Here is a 17,050-nt window from a genome sequence, read left to right as displayed (position 1 = left end):
ATCTAGTGTCCCCATGAGAAGGGGCACTAGATGCAGTCTTGGACTCTACATCAAAGGTGGCTCCATTTCGCATCCTGCATCAAACACCGGATTCTCAAATCTACTGGTCCATTGCATGTGTATGCATCCGTTGCAGTGAGCTGTAGCTCACGAAAGCTTATGCTCAAATAAATTGGTTAGTCTCTAAGGTGCCACAAGTATTCCTTTTCTTTTTATAGAGTTAAAGGTGACAGGCATAAAAGTCAGACAAATAAGGTGAGAATGCATGCCCTGTGCATGTCACCCTTGCTACAGAACAACTAGCGGCTGCCAAGGTGATATTGAGACATCATTTTCTAAGGAATTCTGAATGCATTCCTGGGGAATCGTACTGTGCTAAGGGGCAGATCTGGCCAGCCGAAACTTGGCTTCCACACAGCACTATTTCCTAATGCTTACGTGGGCAGAGCTCACTGAAGTCAATAAGAGGCTTTCCACTGGCTTCAGCAGGCATCAGGCCAGGCCCTTTCTGCATCCTACCTTAGGGTTACTTCTAAGGGTCCCTGGTAGGGAGGCAGAATTTATGGCTCATAAGAAGAGTGAAAAAGAAGAATATTTTACTATTATTACAGTAATGTATAGAGGCCTCATGGTGCTAAGCACTGTGCAAACACACTGCAAACACTTGTCTTCTCTTCGAAAAAGGGTGGATTTTTTTACCAGATGTTAAAATTCTAGTGTGAACAAGGTGATTTGTAGTTTTTACACACTAATATGTTGATGTGATCATGAAGCTCCCTCCTAGTGTTTCACGAGACTCGCTAATGTGTGAAAATGACAGCTGCTTGTCTACTTTTTAGTGTGGACACCCATAGTTTGAGAGAGTTCCTGCCCCGAAGAGCTCACTTTCTAAATGGAAAAGGCAGACAAATGATGGGGAGGGGAAAGAGTGGTACAGAGAGGGGATGTAACTTGACCAAGGTCAGACAGCAGGTCAGTGGCAGAGCCAGGACTAGACCCCCAAGTCTTATGACTCCCAGTCTGGTGTTCTAACCACTAGATCCTGGCACTTCAAGTTACATTAAGTGCAGTACCTGGCTAGTTTGCCTATGATGATGCAAGTGTCATCTTGTTTTGTAGCATTTACTTTTGTATGAAAGCTGTCTTGGAAAAATGTTCTCAGATCCAGAGAACTAGGACAGACAGCATGTACACAAAAAAGGGACAAATGTTTATCTAAATTCCTGCCATAGGCTTTCCCCCTCAAAAACCTTCTGTTAGAACTATATATACACATTTGAGAAGTTACCAGGTACCAGCTGACATCATTAGTGTGATTTTGCTTGAATTTTCCAGTTCTTACCTTATGTTAATGAGGAGCAGCAAAGACTGGATCTTTTTATATTCACTCCACAGGTCCCATCCTACCAGAGATGGAAACTCTCCAATCTAAAGACGTGGCAATCGCTCTTGAAAGATTTCCAATCCAGAGTCTGTGTTTTTTCCTAAGGACAGTGGGTGAAATCCTGGCCCCACTGAAGTCAGATGGAGTTTTGTCAATGACTTCCGTGGAGCCAGAATTTCCTCTCAGAGGATATGGGTTTTTGTTCTGAAATCTAAGGAACTTTCTTTAAGCTTCTTTGGCCATTCGACTCACCTACAAATTCCTAATATATAGTAACCGACTTCTGTTGTTACCAGGAAGATGGTATTGGCATAAGGCATTGAAAGGGGACTATGACAAACCTGTTTGTACTGGTTGCTTTTACTATATTTGTTTGATATATATTTTTTTTTTTTTACTGTGAGGATGTCAGACAGAGTCCAAGCCCTGGCGAATTCTGTGTTGTTCAAGCAGAATATGTTTCATGGACTTATGACAGCAACATTTCTTGTAAACATTTTAGAAGGGAATTTTCTGCCACTGGGAAACTATGCTTTCTCACACCTTGGAGTGGAGAGGGCAGCAGGTCCATCCATCCAGAGCTACAAGGTGGTTTGGAAATGTGTCTTAGAATGATGGTGTGTCCACACTTGAGCTGGGAGTGAGCCTCCCTGGCTAGGTAGACAGACTTGCACTAGGAGAGCTTGAGCTAGTGCACTAAAAATAGCATTGTCGATATTGCGGCTTGGGCTGCGCTCAGGCTCTGAAGCCTGGGGGCTGGGTTGGCTTGAAAGCCCTGGCTTCTATGCAAGCTAGAATATCCACACAGGCATGCTAGCTTGAGCCCTGCAAGCAGGAGCCTGTCTACTTGGCCTTGGAGACTTGCAGACCCTGAGGGACTTGAGTTCATTCTATTTGACTTAATCTTCTCTTTGATAAGAGATGGCTTGATCACAGTGTAGAAGCACCTGCAGAGGAAGATGATTTCTGACACTAGAGGGCTGTTAAATCTAGCAGACAACGACACAACAGGAGCCAACAGCTGGAAGTTAAACATAGAAAAATTCAAACTGAAAACAATTTGCAAAATGTTAACTGGGAGGGTAATTAGCCGTTGGAGCAGCTTCCCAAGGAGTGGTGCATTCCCCATCACTAGGAGTCTTTAAGTCAAGTTGGATGTCTTTCTGAAAGATACGCTGCCGTTCAGTCAAAAGTGATTGGCCCAGATGGTAGAATTGCTGGGTGACATTCTCTAGCCTGTCTTGTGCAGCAGGTTAGACAACATGATCACAATGACCTCCTCTGGCCTTCATAACGATTAAGTTCAATCAGTGTGTTTGAGAGAAGGGGTGGTCGTGATTTCTTTTTTTTGCTGCTTTTTTCTCCATTAGAGCTTCAGTTAAATCAACAAAAAGAACCAGGAGTACTTGTGGCACCTTAGAGACTAACACATTTATTTGAGCATAAGCTTTCGTGGGCTACAGCTCACTTCATCAGGTGCATAGAATGGAACATATAGTAAGAAGATATATGTACATACAGAGAACATGAAAAGGTGGAAGTTGAAAGGTGGAAGTTAAATCAACCTCAGTGATAGCTGTCCTGGTTTTAATCCTAGAAGCAAACATTCTCCAGGGCCAAGACTTTGTCTCTCTCTGTCTCTCCTCTCCCCATGCGGCTTTATTGTGCCTCTTGTACATTGAACTAAGTTATGAAGCTGGTTCAGGTGTTCTCCTCCCAGGGATGGAATTACAATGGCAGATGTGCAGCGAAGGGAATGAGCTTCTTTACTGCACAGAACAGATGATGCCAGGGTGGTGTCGGGCAGAGTCTGGCATGTTGAGATGGCAGGTGAAACCGTTAATATCCAGCTACAATGAGTCCATGTCGGAATTATTGCCTATTGTAAGTCTGTTGGTCCTTGCTCTGCTTGCATCATGCTGGGGTCATAATGTTCCCTGAAAACCTTCAAGTGATACCACAAAGATGAGTTGCTGTGGCAGAATGGAGCCAGTTCTGTCTGCTGTCTCAGCGCACCTGGGCGCTCTGGCAAGAGAGCTGTGCTTTGTACTGGAGCATGAGACCAGAAGTGAGCCGATACCATTGTAGTAAAATGACTCCATCTCACAGCCTTGGTGGCTGTGCTGGGTATTACCCAGGGAGTGCGAGCAGGATGCCACACAGGAAGGGGCTTGGACAAAGCTCTAAAATTGGAAGAGTGTGTTTCTTGTGACAATAGCTGTCTTGTAGCCCTCCCTGCTGCTAGTCTCTGCTAGGGCTGGCGACAGCAGGAAGCTCCTGTCATCAGTGATATATTGGGCCCCATCGAACTCCAAGGACTTGCATGGGCTGCATAGACCTACCTTCTTGCCTTTACACAGCATTACTGTCTGCGTGGTCCTGACTGAACAGAGAATGGCTGCTCTGGAGTGTGTCTTCCTTTCCTCATTCAGTCCATGGAGACTTCACACAACAAGCTGTACAAATGTCACCAAAGTGTACAAGGGAGGCAGACCCAGCTGTGTGTCAGACAGAGGTATCCATCAGGATGGTGCTGCACGCTGTGTATCCGGTCTGGCCCATTAGTCATTCCTGCTCCACTTTGGCTTGACAGAGTTGTGATTAACCCAGAACTGTGACTGGGCTTTCAATCCACTGGCTCTGTCACTGGCCAGGAGCTGGTCTGTTCCCACACTTCCAGCGATGCCAGCGGGAGGCCCTTTATAGCAAGGGGTGGGACCTACTGCTCTTCAGTCTATTCCAGGTACTTCTATGTCCCCCATGGCCATAGTATCTGAGCATGTATTTATCCTCATAACACCCATGTGTGGAAGGGCAGTGCTATTATTCCCCACTGTACAGTGGGAAACTGAGGCACAGAGAGGTTGAGTGACTTGCTCAAGGTCACACAGTGGGAGAGTGAAGAATTCAACCTGGGTCTCCTCAGTCCCTGGCCAGCATCCTAACCACTGGACCATTCTTCCTCCCCATCAGTTTATTTATTCTGAGATTTCTCCAGGTGGGGAGCACTTGTATGTGAGACAGCTGTATTTTCCCTTCCACAGGGGCTTGACAAACAATTGCTGGTGATGCTAGAACACAGATTGCTTCTTCCTCTCACCTTAAATCAGCATCTCCCTTCAGGCAGGGTGAGGGCATTTGTGTCCCGTTCCGTAGGAAAGCCCTGAGAAATGTGTTGCTGTGCTGGATTAAGCTAGGCTGGGGCAGTGGGGAATGTATGGCTGTCTGCTAAGCATCATCTACCGTGTAACTTGTCCCATCTCTTTGAGGGAGGTTCGGAAAAACCTGCTTCCTGGAGGTAGGCTAATTAGTTGTGACTTAATCCTTATGTTCACTCTTTAGCTAGAAACCATGAGTTCATTCTCAGGTCAGTTTTTAAACCTCATGGAGATGGTTTTGTTACCAAAAAAACCTGATTTTACTTTATGTATTTTTGTACTGTATGGTTTTTATTTTGCTGGGGGCTTTTCTTCCCTTTGCTGCAGAGTCTGTGGTGATGTCTCTGAAATCCATCTGCTAAAGCAAATTCCTCCCAATAAGCACTGTAGCCGCACTTGCCGTGTGGCTGAGACCTAATTTGGAAAAAAAGTGAGAGAGGCACCATTGAAAGCAAAATAAATTCAGCAGCCACTCCTGGCTCCAAAGCCACTGGGTATTTGAATTGAATTGAATGTTGGCAGCTTCAGGTCAGATGCGACTGGCGTTGGCTGCTTCTAGTCTTGAGAAATGTTTGGACCATTTTTCTGTGTGTTTAGAGACAGGCTTGTGTTGGTTCTCTGGATGTGTTAATCCCTGGGGTGCTCTGTACATACACTGGCATCCTGGGAAATGCCATTGTTTTGATGTTAAGATAAGGTAAACACTAAGAACTTGGCTGAATTCAGGCATAATAGAGGATTGTCAAAGTTAAGCTGAACCCAGCAAAACCCAGATCTTGTGGGTTTGGATAGTTACTGGGAGCCTTTGAGACTCCCATTCAAACAATATGTGAGCCTGGCAGGAGCGATGCCAATTGCAGAGTTTGGCAAGGCTGGGCCGACCATTCACTGCATAATTGTCAAAGGCTAACTCTGGAGGAGTGCCCTGGGAACTGGCCGCTCTGCACAGAAAAGGCGATTGTGACATAATGAAGCTGAACAACTTCTTGTTTAAGTTGTGATTTGCTTTTCCTGCACAGCTGGTGTGTATTGGGATGCTTAGATCATTTCTGCCTCACTAAAGGACACGTTGCAGCAAGGATCCCATAGCAAAAGCTTGCATTTGATTTAGACGAGCGGTTCTCAATCTGTGGGTCGGGACCCCAAATTTTAATGGGGTCGCTAGGGCTGGGGTTAGACTTTCTGGGGCACAGGACTGAAGCCCAAGCCCCACTGCCTGGTACCGAAGCGGAAGCCCGACGGTTTCAGCCTGGGTGGCGGGGCAGAGGTTACAGGCCCCAAGCCTGGAGCTGAAGCCCTTGGCCTTCGGATTTGGACCCTCCTGCTGGGGGCTCAGGCTTTGGCCCCCCTACCTGGGGCAGTGGGACTCAGAGGACTGGGGATAGTTTAGGCTTCGGTCCCCTTCCTGGGGTCATGTAGTAATTTTTGTTGTCAGAAGGGGGTCATGGTGCAATGAAGTTTGAGAACCCCTGGTTTAGACTATTGCATTAGCCTGCAGAACCTGGTTGCACTTGGCCTTCCAAATATTCCAGATGACAGTATTAAAGCAAACACACCTGGTCCTATCAGTAGTATAACACGGCAGCTATCCATTTTCCTATGTGGATACTTAAAGGGCTCTAACAACCCATTATATAAGCACCTGTTGGTTAAATTAGTTCTGTGCCTGACTAATCATCCCTGGAATCTCTGGTGCTGACTGAGCATTGATTGCTCTGGGCTGGACTGCATTGTAGCCCCCACGCCAGAATTATCTGCTAGTTTCCAGTGGGAGCTGAGTTCTAGACAGGGTCCTGCTGAGGGAAGGAAGCAGGGAGAGGCTCGGGGGTGGAGTTCCAATGCCTTGGGCTAGGGAGCTGCAAGGGAGGCCAGGGACTGGAGCTAAGGGCTAATCTCATCACGGTGCCATATAGCCAAGTGCCTCCATGTTGTCTGAGCACTTGTGCAAGTGGAGGTGGGAGCTTGGCCTGGGGAGACATCTTCAGGCCTGGGAGTTTAGCAGGTGAAACAATGCTATAGATGTGCATGCACGCAGGAGGTGCAAAGTAGTGCTGCCCATGGGACAGAGAGCAGATGTGGCTAGCCGACCTCCCTTGGGCTTGCCTGCCTGAGGACAGCAGGAGACACTGAGAAGGTGCTTTGTGGACCAGAGGATTTTATAACTTACTAATAGGCCGCATGGGGGCCCCGTGGGTGCCCTCGGTGTGTCGCTGGGCGGATGCATTGGCCAGGAGGTAAGGGCTGGACCTTTTGGCCGGGGGGAGTCGGGTTTGTCCGGATCTGTAACTCATGCGTGCTGCATGAATTCGGATCATTGTGGGGAAGGGTGATTCAGTGCTGCTTAGGGAAACGTCCTGCCCCGTCCCATGTGGGAAGGCAGCCTGCCTCCTCCACACAGGCCATTCTCTTGAGCTAGGCAGCGGCCCATGGTGTGTGGAGAGGGCACATCACAGCAAACCCAGCACATGGCCATGCTGATAATTCCAACATGAGACTCAGCAATAACTCTGAGCAGTGCTGCTGCATTGCTATTTCGTATTTATTATACTCGTGTGCCAGGCACCTGACAGAACGTAGAAACGCAGTCCCTGTCTCCAGAAGCTTCCAGTGTGCTGTAACATTTTGCTCCCTTTTGCCTTATTCCCAAGAAACAGAAATCCAGTGTTCTAGTACCGTCAGCCCGAAGCCACCAGCATAGAGTGGAAGTCGTGGATTTTTTGCAGATGATTTGGTTTCAGGGGTGAAGATCCTGCCAGCAAGGGATGGATTGGAAGGAAAGCCACTAAATATAGTAGAATAACTGGGTAGGGTGACATGAGTACATGGTTCTCTTTACGCTTTTATGATCCAATAGGAGTGAGCCATTCAGACAGCCTTCAGAGACGACAGGAGGGGGCTCTGACTTGTAAATGCGTTGTTTTTCCCCTCCAGTGATCTTGCTGGGAACAATGTGCAATACAAAAAGCACTATAAAAATGTCTCCAGGCATCGATGTTCATTTTTTCCCCCCACCCTCTGATTTTTTCCATTCTTATTTTTAGACAATTTATAGTTAATTCTGCAGGAGCAAAAATCAGTTTAATGGTTTCCAAGAAATTGTATAAAAATCGGCCCCTTTAAAGGCTGCTGTCCCTGGGGATGAGCTCCCAGGGGCTTCGGGGAAGGTCTGTCAGTCACACCTGTGGCCTTACCTGCTTATTTCCAGCAGTTCAAAATGAGTATGTGGTGTATTTTCGCACGATTAAAAGAAAGTCTCAAACTAATGCTTTGATACTGACGTTTTACCCTCCATAAGCCGAAAGCTTGGCCTTTTCAACCCACGTTTGTTATTTTTGGAGGGGGGGGGGTGTTTTGCTCAAAATCGTGACAATAAAACAAATAGGAATGGCGTCACCATGGCTCCGAAGTGGTGCTCAGAACTTGAGAAAATGCTCACATAAGAGGCAAACTGATCTCTTCAGGTTTAGAAGCCTGTTGCGTGTGGTGTTCTGCTGGTGTTTTTAGAAAGCTACCATTTGCCCAAATTCCTGTCACCGCTATACAAACGGCTGCTTAAAGCAGCGAATGGAACAAAAAAAGGTTTTGATTCAGTCATCCTTTTGGTGCAGGGAGCATCCAGCCTGTCGTCATTCCTCCACAGTTAGCAGACATTCCCCTGGGAAACTGACCCATGTATAAAATTTGCAAAGTGATGGTGCTGAATCAGACTGCTGGCTGCTAATCAAAAATGTGATTCTGTTAAATACATGTTACTAAAACAAGGTGAAGAGCTTTGGCCGCTGGGACGTTCTTGGAGGCAGAGGATGAAAAGTGCTCGGGTTAGACCAGTAATGTAAATAGTCAAAGTGAGGTGGTTCTGAAGAGAGCTCATGGTCTGTTTGTTTAAGAGAAGTTTGTCATAATATTGACTATTTAGCAACCTGAGGCATTAGGAAAAAATTGTTCTGCCCACTGGATCCCTTGGCTCGCTTTGTTTACTTGCCCTTGCTAATTAGAGGTTTGTTGGGAAAACTGTAATTGAGTCCTTGAATCTTGCTTGCGTGCTTGGTGTTCCCGCTCTCAGACAGAGTTCTAAGCAGAAAAGGGCAAAAACCTCCTGTCCCTTTGAGTCTCCTTAGGATCTCTCTAACTTCAGCTCCTTCATGGTATAATCAGAGCCTTAGGTGGGCCACCTTTGAACACAGGAAGTGACTCTGGGACCATCTCCTGTCGCATGAGCATGGCCCACCTGATAGGAGACTGCTGAAGCTGGGTAGCTCCCTAGCCATCCTCTTGCTGCACAGGAATGAATTAAACAGACCTTGTCCCTCCCTCCAGGAGAAGGTCAGCATAATTATCCCTATTTTACAGCAAACTGAGGCCCAGAGAGGGGAAGTGTCTGAGCCACGTTCGTACAGTGAGTCGCTGGGCAGAGCTTGGAATAGAACCCAGGAGTCCTGACTCCCACTCCTCTCCCAGAGCTGGTGATAGAACTCAGGATTCCTGACGTCCAGCCTACCTCTGCTAAGTCTTTTGTGAGCTAATAGAACCCAGGAGTCCTGGGTCCCAGTCCCCTACTCTCACCACTAGCCCACGCTTCCCTCTAAAGGAATGTTTCTAAGCAGGCAGTACCCTTTCCCCAGAGGCTTGCAAGGCGTTGACTGTGTCTCTGCAGCCACACATGGAGAGACCCCCTGCTGAGCCTGCGGGTCCTGGAAGTGGGGGCCCCCGCCCACGCTCTCTAGAGTGTCTGTGGTGGGGAGTCCTGGGCAGGGCAGTCAGGTGGGATTACAGGGAGCCTGCTTGTTGAATTGCAAAGTAACTGTCGTGTGATTTTTATCAAAACACTGTTTCCTTGACAACGGCTGCTGTCAGCCTTGTACTTGCAAGGAGCCAGCAGCTGTGTGGTCCCCCTCAGTACTGGGGCCAGAGCTGGGGAAAGTGAGGGCAATACAAACAGCTCAGTTTATCAGACCCTGCTGGGGCTGGGTGAGGTTCTGCCCACTCTTTGATGGAAGGGCACAAAAAAGCAGGAGCAGCCCGGTGGGTGCTGCCAGAGCACAGCGGGGGCAATGCAGGAGGCTGTTCTCTGCCTGCTGGCCTTTAGACTTCCCTCTGAACAGTCCCCTCCCCTTGTGCAGCTCTAGGGATAGGTGGCCCCCTCTTCTTTTAGCCCCCTCCCCCCCGGTTAGAAGGACAGTTTGTCTGATTCCCACCCAAAGTCCCTGGGACTGGAGGTTTGAACCCTAAGATGGGTCAAATCTTTGCAGGAGATAGATTAAGTCCCCTGCGGTTATTGGCCTTACGTCTGTCAGAGGAGACCTTATAAACAAACAGAGGGTCCGTCTGCTCTGTGCCCCGAGATTCCAGATCACTGTCCTCTGGCTGTGGGACTGGGATGTATCCGGGGTCCTGGTGGAAAAGCAGAGTGGAGCCTGGCTTTATGTGAGAGGGAGGATTGTGTGGGTGCATTGAGGCTGAAAGGAGTGTGGGGGAGAGTCAGGGCTGACGGTCACCAGGGTACAATTTACTGTTGCACGTTCAGTTTGTCTCAGAAGGGTTTGCTGCAGGCGTGTTTTTATAAACCTCAAAAGAAATAGGTGCCCTGGATTGTTTCCTCTGATGCTTAAAGGCCAGTGACACCCTAATCTTCTCAGCATTACCGAGGGCCAGGAACGTGCAGTGTCGTTTGTATGGCTCTCTGGCTTGGCATCTTCTGCAGCCTCTGGGATTGGGGGCGCATGTCCTGGATGCCCACTGGTGGGTCGGTGGGACAGGCAGCTGTGCTGCTTGTTGAGCCTCTCGTGTATGGAAGTGATCTCTGGGCCCTAGCACGACTGCCCCAAGCCTCGGGAAGCCCCAGCAGCTATCCCACCTGGCCCGGGGGGCAGCTCCTGTCTCCTCCTCCAGATGGAAGCTGTTCGGGGAGGGGGAAAGGGTTAAAACCTTAACGTTCTTCCCTCCTTTCTGTGCTAAATTACCTTAAACTTTCCGCAAGTGGCGACTGCTTAGCCAGATGTGTTGACATGGTAACAGGCAGCTCCAGGGAAACGCTCATCAAGTCAGGAGCCAGAGGCTGCCGTGCAATCATGACAGGGCACCTTGAGCAGGCAGAGAGGCTGCCGCTGCCCTGTACCCTAGCCTAGATCACATTGGGGCAGGGCTTTGATTAGCGAGAATAATTCATACATCTCTCTAACGATCTCTAACGCAGCTGCAGTGACGTGCATGGTGCAGATGGAGCCGGGGCCTTAATTTGCTGCATTAGTAATGTCGTCCTGTTCCTGCCTCAAGGAAATATTCCCAAGGAGCAGGGCTAAAGTCACATTCCCTGGTTGGCCATTAAGCTAGGGCCTTGCTCTCTTCACTCCAAAGGGACTAATGTATCACATCAGTGTGCAATGACCATGAAGCCAAATGCTGTGGGTGTTAGGAATAAGGGTGGAATATTCATGCAGATCCATCCTCACTGCCTGGACCAAAGTCTCAAAGAGTCAGTGGGCTGGTCCCTGCATGCCCCCAGGACCTCCCCTAATACAGTGGAGCTGTAGGCTTGAACAGCAGCATGGTCTAGTGGATAGGGCACTGGGAGCCCCTCAATTTTATTTCCACCTCTTAAGCAAGTCATGTCCCCTCTCTCTGCCTCTGTTTACCCTCCCACTCTGTCTTGTCTATCTAAACTTGAAGATCTGTAGGGCAGGGACTGTCTCCCAGGAAATACATACAGTATTAATAAGCCCTGAGCCTTGGCAGAGGGATGCATGACATGTTTCCTCCCTAGACTCTAAACTGGAGAATTTTGCCACCTTAGCTATTTCAAGAACAAAGTTGCAAAGAGTCCTGTGGCACCTTATAGACTGACAGACGTATTGGAGCATAAGCTTTGGTGGGATGCATGAACAAAGTTATTTGCAGGAAAGTGCCTGCTTGTATTTGACTAGCATTGTGCGTCTGTCCCTAATAACCCAGTGTAATGCTAACAGGTTGTCAGTAGGCAGGATTGAACCTGAGACTCTGAAGCTTAGTTTATGAGCTTCTTGCTGCATGAGCTGAAAGCCATGGCAGACTCCTTCATCTCTAGTTGGGCTAGGTGCCACTAAAGGGGGGACAAAGTGCCACACGAAGCAGCACTGAACTCCTTCTAAGCACTGCATAGATCTTTAACTGGTTAATTCAAGCACCCCAGTGCCAACAGGGTGGCATTATCATGCCTCTTTTCTAGAGGACTGAACTGACATGGCCATAGCTGCAGTAAGAGTTGTTATGGGCAATGGGATTTGAGTTCTAGAGTGCCTGGCTCCTAGGCCCCTGCTCAATCCTTTGGACCATACCCCTACAGTACCCTATAGCCCCTGGGATCCCTATTACAGACAAATACTGGGTCCATCAGTACCATGCCCTAAGGAATCCAGGAAAGGATTTGTGCTGTGCCAGCCTCACAACCCTGTCTGTTCAGCACCACTTCATGGCATACAGCCCATCGTTCCACCTAACACAGCAGTGGGAAAATAAGATTGGTCAGGCAGATACAGCCAGTCACTGGGACAAGAACAGGCTGTCCTGGAACCAAGAAAGCAGCTGCTCAATTAGCCCTGCCAAGGATGAATCATCTCTCTCTGCTGCAGGGTTCGGATACTGCTCAGTCATTTTGCTCTATGGGTAGCGGCACCCTGGGGTGCATGGTGGTTGGGATATGACTGCTGTTTTTCCCATGCTGCCCTAGGCCACCCTTCTCCCCAGCCTCAGTTGCAGAGAAAGCTGCACCATTCTGTTGGAGCTTTGCCATTTCCAAAGCATATTTTCCATATAAGCAGGCACCTGGGCTTCCCAGAAGTCATTGCTGCAAGATGTGTTCAGCTGGGCGCCGTTGAAAGGGTAATACAGGCTCAGGTGGTTTTAATGTACGGTATTATTTACCCTATTGACGTCAATGGTAGCCCATTCTTAGCTTTCCTTCTCCGTGGCAGCCTCTAGGATACCATCAGCGAAACATTTACTAGCTACCTAAATGGGACTAACCTTTTCAGAGCTCAGCATATAATTCTCAGAGAAGTAAATGTCCATTTTTGATTATTCTGGGAACAAACCTCCCATTAGTCTTTCACAATGTGCCTCATTTTGCTCCTTCTCCACAAACCAACACCACATGGATTCTTATCAAAACACTGTAATCTTTATTTGCCATTAAATCAATTCAACAGGGACTGTTAACATAAAACCATATTACGACACTTTCTTTACACAAAATTACCCCATTAAATTGTTTTGGTACAAAGATTTCTTATTTAACCACCATATTTAAATATCTTTCTAACACTGAGTGACAGCAATGCAGGAGACACATTCTTCACGTTAGGGGTAGTGTATTGACTCGTCTTGCTCAAGACGCACAGAAAACGCAAGAATTGGGAGACACCCACATTTCAAAATAAAGATAAGATCTGCTACAGGAATTGCTGGCTTTCCTGAATAGTTTTCCACAGAGCAAACTCCTCCCAGAACTAAGGAAACTGTCTGTATCCTATATCAGGCAATTGCAGACAAGGCTCCAGTTGGGCCTGCTGGACAGCCTGCCATGTTCTTTGAGGGCAGGGAGGGGGGTGTCCAGCTGTAGCTGTTTTGCTTAGAAAAAAGCCTTTGAAGATGTGAACCGAGCGTTTCCAGGCAGACTGAAGCAATAGCTCTCAGGAGGGAGGGCTGCCCTGCTCATCTTGGTAGCGTTAACGCTGAAGGTGTCGCCATTGTCAACTTTTGCTGCTTGCCAAAGCCTGGGAGCACGGCAGAGCGAGGCCCACATTGTGCAGATCTGCACAATGGCCTGTGAGTGGCCCCCTCGTGTTGGTGCAGTGAGTGTGTGGTGCACAGGCAGTACGGCCAGGTTTCTCTCTTCGCGCTCTGACCTTTGGAAACAGAAGGCCCGAGGGGAGGAGCAAAGCCAATCCCACAGAGTCCAATGGACATCCCCCCTCCATTCCACTCCCCCTTCAGCCAGCTGCAGCCTGCTCTTGGGGGTGGGTGGCAAAACTGCTGTCTGCCAGGCACCAGTTGTTGCTACTTCTCCCTTTGCTGGATGCCACCTGCAACCATCACTGCTTTGGTTACACTTGGTTCACGTTTTTCTGCACAATCATGAGGGCTAGAAACACAGGTATATTTAAGGAGAGTTTGGATTCTGTCATTTCATGACAGGGAGGAGCCCCGGGTACGAGCCTATGCCTTAATCCTGCCCTGCCCAAGGACGTATCTGAACACCTGTGAGTGGGAGCCAAGCCTGATGAGCCTGGCAGGGCATGCATGATCATATTCTGCCCATCTGCATAGTCTACTGAGTGGTATCTCTAAAAGCAGAGCTTGGGCAAGTATCACTACTCTGTCTCCCCACCAGCTTGAGCCCTGACTGTAGCCAGAACAGGTACAGGTGAACCGTCTTCCCCTCTCCCTGTGCCCTGAGATTTGGGGGTTCACCAGCTTGTCTGCTCTTTTACAAATGGCCCTACATAAAGTACATGGAGGCACTCCGCAGAACCATGCAGTTCTAATTTCATCCAGCAGCACCACTGTAACAGCTGAGGGGCAAAGAGGATACGGATTAAAGTTTTTGGAACACGCTTGTGCCACCTTGTTCATTTGGGGTTTTGGCTTGAAGGTGTTGGTGTTCTTTGACTGAAACATGATGGAAGGGTGGCACACTGCCTCGGTTTGGACTAACGTGCTCAGCAAGGACTGAAGTTACTATTGAATAGCAGCTGCTGGAGCATCACAGTTTTAGCTTTCCTCTGCAGCCCAAGCCTGTGCTATGCCATGTGACTCTGATCTGCTAAGCACTCGGCTTCCCCTGGGCGCACAGAGGGACAAGCTTTGCCAGAAAGTTTTTGCAAAGCTGTAACTGAGTGGGTTTTTATTTCCCCCTTTGCAAAAATGCAAGGAGTTTGCCCTTTGGGGCTGTTGAAGTCACTAGTTAGTCCCTGAGGGCTCTTTGCCTTGTGACTTTCCCACTGGTGAGTCATTCAGTTCTGTCTTCCCCATGACTTCCTTTCTACTCACACCCCAACCACGACCACCTGTCTGTTCCCTTCCCTCCCCCCACTTCGCTGTATTCCTGGTAAAGGCTCTAGGGGGAAGTGTTTTTCCAAGCTTATCTTGAATAGCTTCAGGATTCAAATGCCTTGGGAACTGTCTAGTCACAGGGACACTTGGTGGTTTTGAGGAGGTGAAGAGCAGGGACTGAATGGAGGCTGAGAGTCAGTTTGACTTAGAGTGAGACCAATTAGTTGGTCAAACTAGATTAAAAAAAAACCCAATCAGCAAAACTGACACCCTCCCCTCTGCAGCCCGTGCACACAGGGTGGTGATAGTCATGTGTTAAACTGCATGGTTTGTGCACCTGCACCAGCAGCATGCTGCTCAGTTAGCCACGGGCTAGGGGCTTAATGAAAAAGCAAGTGCCACAGGCCTGAGGCCCAGGATGGGAACTACTTTGCTCTACAGCAGTGACAGGTTTAAAGTCTACGCCCTGACCTAAAGCCAGCAGTTTATACCACTGAAAGGGGAGAGCTTGGCCTGCTATCTAATGGGGCTCACAGCCCTTGCGTCTAGCTCTGGAAGGTTCTGAGACTGATGTAAAAGTTGTCTGGAAAAGCTACATTAGACTATTTGTTGAAGTGTTGTTGTGACTTGGGCCTCTGATTTGCATCATGATAACTAAGGCACCTGCTCTAGAGGTGGAGAAAGGAGCTCTTCCTGTATGGTATATTGGCACACATGATGGCCTGGGGTGGCAGAAAGGTCTTGATGGTTTTGAGGTAGTCTCACATGACTTAGTCACTCTTGCTGCCTTCATCCCAGCCCCATTAAGCCTTCATACCCCACCTCATGCAGGGCATATTGTGTATAGCTGTGAATGTAAGAGAGCCAGGGGAATGGGGCTTCAGAATGTAGCCACCCCCGCCACACACCAGTGAGCCAGGTGGTGAAAGCATCACCCACGTTTTTTTAGGATGAATATTTACAAACTAGGTACTGTGAAAAGTAAATGTGAGAATGTCTGTGGTAAAGTATGTCTTGTCGAGGGAACTAGGCTGTCCATAAAACTGTTCATTTTCCTGTAGCCTGATTTGCTCTGAGCTCTTTGGCTAACACTTCCACTCAGGCAACAGTAGCAAACAGCACCTCCCATCCTGCATTTAACCAGATTTTGGTGCTTTCACATTGGGTGAGGTGTTGGGTTTGAAAGACGCTGAAGCAAGAACTGGTTTTGGGGATGCAGCTGTCAGGTCTATACTGCCAGTGTATCAAGGGCTACATTGTGTGGGGTAAATATTTACCCAAAACCAGGCATCCCTCCTGTCACTGTTCTAAACGCTGCCTTGTAATTTCTATCAGTAGGAATGCAACAAGGTTATCTGGCAGCTAGATATAGTGATTATAAACCCAAACTGCTAACTGCACATTCCAGGGTGCACCCATACTTGCCATGGAACTCACAGTTCTTTGTGATCACACCACAAGCAAGAGAACCAGGGCCCTGTTACACCTGTGCACCAGCCATTGCAGCTAATGCCACAACACAGGTGCAATGATTCAGCCCTTAGAGGAGCAGTCTGTTCTGAGCGTGGCAGGGTGGAGCGGCTTTTCCAGTTTAGTTTGTGCTCTCCTAGTAGTTCTTCCTCAATGTAACTAGGACTTTGTAAGAGCCTCTTTTAACCCTGTTGGGGCTATTAAAGTATGATAAATGTATCTAAGGTTTGTAAGAGAATCTCTGTGGTTGTTGGAGAATTAGAGGCAGTTAAAATATATCTTAGCCCAGTAGGTCTCAACCTTTTCCCGGCTATGACCCTCCTCCCAGCCAGCTGGAATCCAGGATAGACTTTTGTTCCATTTAGGACTATAGGAAGGCAGGTTAGTCACAGCTCCCTAGTTGAGAACCCATGGTTAGAGCCCAGCACAGGTACAAAACTTGTATCTACAGCTGATTGGCAAACATGGTCCATAGATATCTGCAACCTGTGATGTCTGTATATTTTCCCTACTTTAGACTCTTTTTCTATGTATAGCCATTCCTCTGAATCTTTTGCTTTCTGTAGAGCTTTCCCTGTTTGAGTATCCAAATTTCCTCTTATAATGGAAGTGGGTTGCCATGAGTCATTTTTATAGGCCCTGCCCCTATCAGGGCAGACACATGGGCCTGCCAGGTGCATCCTATAAAAGCAGCAACATATGACCTCCCTCAGGCCTAAAGAGTTGATTTTAGCCACACTGGGGAAAAGCTTCTCTTGAGGTTAACCCAAGGGTAGGGTCAGGTTTTAAGAAAAACTCCCTAGATTTATTATACTAAGTTATAGTTCTCCTGTCACACACAAGATTAGAGCAAAAGGTTCAGGGAAAGTACGTGGGAGGATCCAAACAAAACTCCATATTTATTTCTCAGTGTCTTTCCTTTGCTTTTAGAAAGAAAAAGAATGGCTGTCCCAGCCCCAGTCTCCAACTTCAGGTAAATTAAACTTATTTTGTGAGAAGGAAGAACAGTGAG

General features: G+C 48.0%; 1 protein-coding gene across 5 annotated transcripts in view; it reads left to right on the top strand.

Annotated features, from left to right (window-relative positions):
• Positions 1-17,050, top strand: part of ALG9 (ALG9 alpha-1,2-mannosyltransferase) — a 122,799-nt gene that overhangs the window by 84,402 nt on the left and 21,347 nt on the right. For all 5 annotated transcript variants that reach the window (XR_006287021.1, XM_043534059.1, XM_043534062.1 and 2 more), the window contains exon 15: positions 16,969-17,011. Coding sequence is in view for 4 of the 5 variants with exons in the window: in XM_043534059.1 (XP_043389994.1) it covers positions 16,969-17,011 (43 nt within the window). In the remaining variant the exon portion in view is untranslated. The remainder of the gene's footprint in view (positions 1-16,968; positions 17,012-17,050) is intronic.

This window comes from Chelonia mydas, chromosome 22 (assembly GCF_015237465.2).
Source record: "Chelonia mydas isolate rCheMyd1 chromosome 22, rCheMyd1.pri.v2, whole genome shotgun sequence".
Taxonomy (NCBI): Eukaryota; Metazoa; Chordata; order Testudines; family Cheloniidae; genus Chelonia; species Chelonia mydas.
This window is presented reverse-complemented; position numbering and strand designations above follow the sequence as displayed.